Here is a 7,540-nt window from a genome sequence, read left to right as displayed (position 1 = left end):
ATTCTTCTTCTCTTCAAAATATAAGCCAAAGTTGTTTTCATTTATTGCTATAATTATAAATTTTTTTTTACATGAATACCTTCATTAATATCGAATTTTGCATGAGGGAGGACAAAAAGATGTGCAAAAAATATTTATAAAACGATCATGATGGAGGATAAAAAGTAATTTCAAAATTCTATTTTATTTTTAATTAAAATAAATATGATGTTTATTAATGGTATTAGAAATAACAGTTATATTAGGGGCTTGCAAAAACAGTATTTTATAAGGATACAGAAATAAATATAAGTTTAAGAGGATATTCACGTAAATTTGAAATTTTAGAAGGATATTTATGCAAAAAAACTCCTAATTATAAAGTTGCATCATCCGGACAGCCAAAGGATTACACAAAATAGGATGGTGTGTTATGTTCAATTATCCCCCTTGTAAGCAAAGTTCACCGTTAATCCTATTCTCTTCAACTGCCAAGATGTCCGTACCTATTGGATGTCCATGGGATCTCAACTGGGGATTAGATGGCCCAGAAAAATAGGAGCTCAGCTCAGCTGGGAATTAGATGGCCATGCAAGGAGAACAAACTCTCAGTTCAACCCGGTAGAAACTCATAAAAGATTGGAAACCAAGGGGATAGGGTTCAACTGGGACTCTCTCGTACTGGCTCTATCATGGACGATCAAGCTTGAAAGCAACAAAAAGATCTTCTTGAATAGGGAGGCCGCGTCACAACCAACTCTACACAAAAGTAGTGGATAATTTCAGAACAAAATCTTGGCCACCTTATCACCTTTCGATGGATTGCTACTCGCTTGTTTAAATCACAAAATAGAGGAAAATTTAATAACAAAGGGAACAAGAAACTCATTTGATTATACGATCCAAACTTGTTTAAATCAAACCCAATCTGCTTCCTGAACCTACTCACTATAGGTCAGCTTGGCAGCTCCGGTCATGGACCGTCGCTCTCAACGTAGCAAAATACCTCCTACATGATTCAACACCGGCTAGCTGATCAGATCTTTCTCTCTTATCATGTGTACCGAATGTTCGAAATCAAAATTTTTTATAATGTGGCTTTTGCATCGTATCGTGAATAGCTACCATATCACCTATTTGCGAGATGAAATGTGCTATAGTCCACCATGGCAGCAGTGCATGTTATCCTGTTCTATTTTAAAAAATAAAGAAAAGTTATCTTATCCTCGGTGCCAAAAGTTGCACCGCAGAGAACGCAACTCTATCCGGTCTGTTGTCCTGCAAAACAAGCGCTGAAACGGTAGTCGCAAGGTGGGCCGGCGTACGACCAAACCCACGTGGTTCCACTTGCTTCCCCAGATTCCTTTCCCTTCTCCTCCCTCCTCCCATGACCCAAACCTCCCTATTGATCGAAGCCAAACCTCCCAACCGACTGCGAGAGCCCTCCGCCGCCGCCGATGTCGTCCATGGCCACCGCCTCCACCCTCTTCTCCGCCACCAGCGCTTCACTCCACGGCTTCGCTCGGCCCGGAAGGACGAATGCTCCGGCCCTGGCGTTCCTCCATCTCTCTTCCAAATTACCTTCGGGGTTCCCCAAAACCCCATTCCGGGATTATAGGTGTTCTTCCCAGTTCCAGAAAAATCCCGGCTTTGCGGCGAAACCGCTGAGGACCCCGGGTGTGGCTTACGCTACCGCTGCCACGGAGAAGAGCATCCACGATTTCACCGTCAAGGTCGAATCTTGATCCCCCTTTATGTTCTGGCTTCTTTATTTCTTCTTATTGGGGGTATAAAAATCGGATTTTTGGTGGGAATGTAAGAAGCTTTAGGGTTGCTTTCTATAGAAATCGTGTGGGAGTTGATTAAAATTGATTCATATTCGAGAGGTGAGATGTGATGTAGGGTATTGAAGGGGAGGCAAGCTAAGTTTCTCCAGACTTAGGCTGGATGGTTGATAGATAGCTCTGCTAATAGGGAAGGTTTAGTCTCAAAAACAAGAAGAAATTTGCAAATCTTATACCCCAAAGTGCTTTTTCAAAAATACCAATAAAAATTGGAAGTAAATGCTGGTTTGTTTTTGTGAGCTTTTCATTCCATAAAATTGAGTCTCACGAAACATGGTGGTTTATTTATATACATGCAGCTAGGATTGTTTTCTAACAAAGGGAAAGAAGTGTGTTTAATTTATGTAAATCAAGGGAGCCAAGATTGGATCATAAGGACTGAATCTAAGCTATACTTAAGGAAAATAAGCGTAGGCTACCCCAGGCATGCCTAACAATTAAGGCTAGAGTATTTTGGTGCAGGATATTGAGGGGAAGGATGTTTCTCTAAGCAAATTCAAGGGGAAAGTACTATTGATTGTGAATGTTGCTTCCAAATGGTAACTTTTGTTCACTCTAAAAGGCATATTGGCTACTTAATCTTTTTAGATCTTGTATTTTACAGGAGTCTTTGGTAGCTCTGAGTTCTAATTTTTATATCTCATTCCTAACTGAAGATTTGATTGTGAATGTTCAGTGGGTTGACGACATCAAATTACACTGAACTCTCCCACATCTATGAGAAGTACAAAACACAAGGTATTTTAGTAGTTGTTTCTGATTCTATTTTTCCCTTTAATACTTGTAATCATGGTCTGAATCAATTGATGCGGGTTTGCAAAAACTTTTGATAATCATACCTTTTGAGGTGTTAAGAATCAGCGTAAAAAATTCTAAGCTTTCGTTTCATTTATTTTTCTTATTGGAGGAAATTAAAAATTAGGAACTCAGTAAAAAAATTGATACTAACTAACTTGCAATCTTGGTTGTGCTGTTTATTTTTCTGTTCTCTCTCTCTCTCTCTCTCTCTCTCTCTCTCTCTCGCGTGCGCGCGCACGTGCGCATGGGGTGGGGGGCGGGGTGTGGGAGGGGGTTTGGGATAGGTGGGGAAGGGTGCGGGGTGCTGGGTGATCATGGAATTCAAGATTCCTTCCTGAGAAATTTTAGTGATGGAAAATCTGAACTCTGAAACGAGGAACTTCAAAATTACAAAATTCTTGCTAGTGATAATTTAACTTTCAGTTAACTTTCTAAATACGTTGATCCCCACCCATTCAACAACTGTTGCAAAAACTGTTACTTCTTTAATACCTGAGCATAGAACATTCAAAATTATGCTTGAATTACAGGACTTACATTCTTTTTGGTTTCTTCAATACCCCGAGCATAGGACTTCCGGAATAATGCTTAATCCATGAGACTTATTTATTAACATGTTTTTGTATTTTTTTAATATTTGTACTTCTTAATTTTCTTGGCATCCTTAATTTTCTTCTATGTACCAGCTTGTATATTGGTTGCTAGTAGATACTTCAACATTTATAACATACATGCCACAAATATTGACAGATCTTTCATACCTATGCAAAACAAACTGGATCGGTTACTAAATTGTTAGAGTGTTAGTAAACTATATTATTTTTTTAATCCTGATTAAAGCGTGCTTGCATCTTGACTACAAATCTACAGCAAACACTTCCAGGCCTAGATCAAATAGATATCTTAATATGTGTGCTTCACAGTGCATTTTCTTGCCATATCTGGAGGTTCCATAACAGGACAAGCATCTTATGAACATCCCTTATGATCTCTTTAACATATCCTAGTTATATTGTGTATACTAAGATTTGAATATCTATATTCTATTTAATAAGATGCGGATATCAAGCTCTTCACCTTGTGTTCATTCTGTGTCCTGACACCTTTAACAAAATAACAAAACCAAGAGGTCTCATGACCTGTCTAGCTTACACCCAAACTCACAAGCAAATTAGGAGAATATTAAGTAAATATTGCAGCACTTCCAGTGGACTTCCAAATTGCTCATGAAGAGATTGTTACAAAAAGTCCATCTGAAAACTGAAATTAAATAGTTGAACTGATTGGTGCGTCTTTGGGTGCTAGTGCATGTTAAATCTGAGTTTATTACTGTGTTCCTTTCCTAATTGTTGATAATATTTACATTATAGGATTTGATATTCTGGCTTTTCCCTGCAATCAGTTTGGGGGACAAGAACCAGGATCTAATTCGGAAATAAAGCAGTTTGCTTGTACGAGGTACAAAGCAGAATTCCCTATTTTTGATAAGGTTTGTCAGTATCCACCCATCTGCAACACCTCCCACATAAACTAACAGATGCATGTATTGCTGAAGTTTTCTGACTACTTTACACCTGGCAGGTTGATGTTAACGGACCAAACACTGCTCCAGTTTATCAGTTTCTTAAGTCTAGTGCTGGAGGATTTTTGGGTGATCTTGTCAAGTGGAATTTTGAGAAGTTCTTGGTAGACAAAAATGGTAAGGTTGTGGAGAGATACCCACCTACAACTTCGCCTTTCCAGATTGAGGTATGTGGGACAGAAAAATATCGCTGTGGCCTTCTATATATTACTTGATTGATCATAAAGATATTAGAAACCTTAATAGTCTGATAAAGTCAAATCAGAAACAAACAGACAGCGATATGGATCTAAATTTTAATGATACCCCAGAGCATGTTAACAGTATTATATATATATATATATATATATATATATATATATCCCTACTACTTTCTAGCATTTACCTTCTGTCTTTAATTGGTAAAAGGAGATCTATATAAATGTCTCTACCTTTTTATTGAAAATTGAAGATAAACATTGTACTAGCCACTAGAGGTGATAGTAGATCAGATAATATCCACCCGAATCCATTTTTATATCCGAATTTATCCGGATATGGATAGAAATTTGAGCATCCGATTAATTCCGTATCCATATCTGTCAAAAAAAAATGGATATGGATATGGATAGATAACTATTCAATCTGCCTCTGAATATCCGATTTTATTTTTAACCCTATTTAATTTTATATAGCACTTATGAACTTTTTTAAAAAATAAATGGCCACCTTAACATGCTATAAACTTGATTTATCATATGCTTAATAACATCTTTAATTCTGTGGTCATAAAATTTAATTATCCGATTTATATCCGTATTTATATCTATACTTATGGTATCCGATTTGCATCCGTATCTATTTAAAATAAATGTGGATATGAATTTTTACATCCAATTAATATCTGTATCCGTATCTGTATTCGTCAAATAAAACAAACATGGATATGGATATACCAATATCCGATCCGTATTCGATCTGATTTTTGCCCTACTAGCCACCTTGAAAAATGATATTTTGGTTCTTGTGGCCTTTGAATTTTTAGTTCCCCTTTCAGGGCTTCCATACAATAATATTTTGGCTTGCTTTTAGCTAGACGTGGTTACTCAACAGACTCAAGCACTATGAGGTGGCGCCTTTGCTGTGTGACACTGATTGATTGTAGAAACTGGGAATTCCAGTGTAACTTGCATTTAGTGGTAACTTTATATTTGAACATCTTGAGAATCCTTTTTTTTGAAATGTAGTAATTTTGTTCCAAATACCTTGAGTACTAATAAGACCTCACTGCTAGTAATCCTCGTAATAGCTTATGTTCCAATGCGAGACAGTAGGGATCCTCCCTTCTGCTCATTCTATTTGTTTATAGTATAGATTTGTTCTAATTATTCTGCAGCAACACAAGCTTTTTGTTGTTATTTGTTGTTTGACTGACACAGACCCACCAAAGCAGAAAAAGTCAACTGGCAAGATGTATTCATAGTTCTTGCAAAACGTATAACAATTTGAGTTCGCCATTCTGATTGGGCTTTTAGGACGAGCATATTTGAGATGTTTTTTACCTGTTTCTCTTAAAAGATTCTCTGGATGATGATTCAGATCACTCTGTGTTCCCTTATTTTGTAGAAGCACTCCTCAGATTTACATTTTTCTTCTGCCATTCCACTCCAGAAAGGGTCTGTACTACAAACATAATTTCTCTGCTCAAGCAATGAGCTATAAGCAAACCACGGGTGAAAGGTTCCACATTGTATGAGACAATGAATCTTGGCTATATGAATTTATGCACCTTGTAGGATGGAAATTAGTGAAAATATCTGACCATAAACATGTTAATGTGCAACATGTTAATCTACAGTTTTGTAAACGTTGATCATGGGAAGATCCTTCATATACCAATGTGAATCCTTTTATATAGGGCAAAATTCTGCTTACCCTAATGCAAGCTCTGATAAGATAAGGTTGGATGGTCAAATATGGGCTAAAAAGAATTAATGATTGACAGTCTGAAACAAAAAGTGAGATGTCATATGACATCATAATTGTACAAACCTTAGATGGCCCTATTTGATTTTAGGTCATAAAAATATCAGGTGAATTGAGTCTGCCCATCTTATTAACGGGGATAGAAAATTAATTTCATATGTTAAACTTTAGGGTTTAACTTTAATTTCCCAGAAAATAGCAATTTTACACCGTTTCAGTGATTTGAGCATCTTTCATAGTTAAAGTAATATGGTCCATCTAGTGGGTTATCAATTGATATGATGTATAAGTGAACTAATTATATGTTCACAACGATCTTTCTTATTGTTTGCTGAATCGCTGCGTCATGCTTCTAAATTCAATAGTTTGTAGCATTTATATATGGTATGTCTGATCAAAATATCTGGGCTCAAATAGCTTTTTTTTCCCCAAGTGTTATCCAAAGGAAAGAAATGACAAGAAATGTGACCAAAATATAATGTGAAAGGGAAAAGATAATAAATTCTCTGGACCATGATGAAGACCCTTCTACTATTGCCCTTCTTCCAAAGTGCTCTATTTGCTATTCTTTATATGGAATTCCTGGTACTTGGATCTCATTGAGCTCTTTTTTGTTGTCTTGCAGAGGGATATCCGGAAACTCCTTGCAGCCTAAAGTACTTGGATCCAATACAAATGCAAATACAGCACTATGCCATGCATGCCAGTGTTTACCTTAGACTACTTGGAAGCTTGTTATTTTAGTAGTCCTTTCATGCAGCAACCAGATGGTTTTGTAGTTCGTATTCAGTAGCCTCGCTCTATGTTCTGATCATATGTCATTAAGTTCACAAGCATGAAGAGAAAAGATATTTTAATAGCATTGTACTTTGGTATCTATTTATTGATTTGTTCCGAAAATAAAGCACCATTATAATAACTATTCATAGCCATGAGACTTTCAGCAACAAATAGGTCCCTCTGAGTTCATTCTTGCCAACAATTGATCTACTTCAGTGTTATATTCCCAGGGACAAGGACTGAACTTGTCTGTCGGGCTTCCGGTGCACATCTGCATTTGTGTTATTAGCTCCCACTTTGTCGACAAATATACTGTCGGACTTTGAGACGATTGCCATGAATGCTGGTATTGTTGTGCAAAACCAGTCCGAGGGATGTATGATGCAAAGATTGGTAAAGACCTGGTCATGGCATGTATATGATAGAGACCATGAGGGTAATAAATGACTTGGTGGAGGGGAGATGAAACTCCAGTCCATTATTTTACCCCTCAGAAAACATTGTTAATTCTGGTTAGATGATGAACTCTGGACATTTGATGTTTTCTCATCTGTTTTCCATATTTAGCATTACTTGATACAAACAAGTGTTT

The 7,540-nt window shown here is 36.9% G+C and overlaps 1 protein-coding gene across 1 annotated transcript; it reads left to right on the top strand.

The window, feature by feature from the left end:
• Positions 1 to 1,312: 1,312 nt before the first annotated feature.
• On the top strand, positions 1,313 to 7,100 carry LOC120110594 (phospholipid hydroperoxide glutathione peroxidase 1, chloroplastic-like). The gene is made up of 6 exons (XM_039126049.1): positions 1,313 to 1,712; positions 2,286 to 2,362; positions 2,500 to 2,561; positions 3,992 to 4,110; positions 4,203 to 4,370; positions 6,794 to 7,100. The coding sequence occupies exons 1-6, from the start codon at positions 1,437 to 1,439 to the stop codon at positions 6,821 to 6,823; spliced, it is 732 nt and encodes a 243-aa protein (XP_038981977.1). The 5' UTR covers positions 1,313 to 1,436; the 3' UTR covers positions 6,824 to 7,100.
• The last annotated feature ends 440 nt before the right edge of the window (positions 7,101 to 7,540 follow it).

The sequence above is a fragment of the Phoenix dactylifera genome, chromosome 1 (assembly GCF_009389715.1).
Source record: "Phoenix dactylifera cultivar Barhee BC4 chromosome 1, palm_55x_up_171113_PBpolish2nd_filt_p, whole genome shotgun sequence".
NCBI lineage: Eukaryota > Viridiplantae > Streptophyta > Magnoliopsida > Arecales > Arecaceae > Phoenix > Phoenix dactylifera.
This window is presented reverse-complemented; position numbering and strand designations above follow the sequence as displayed.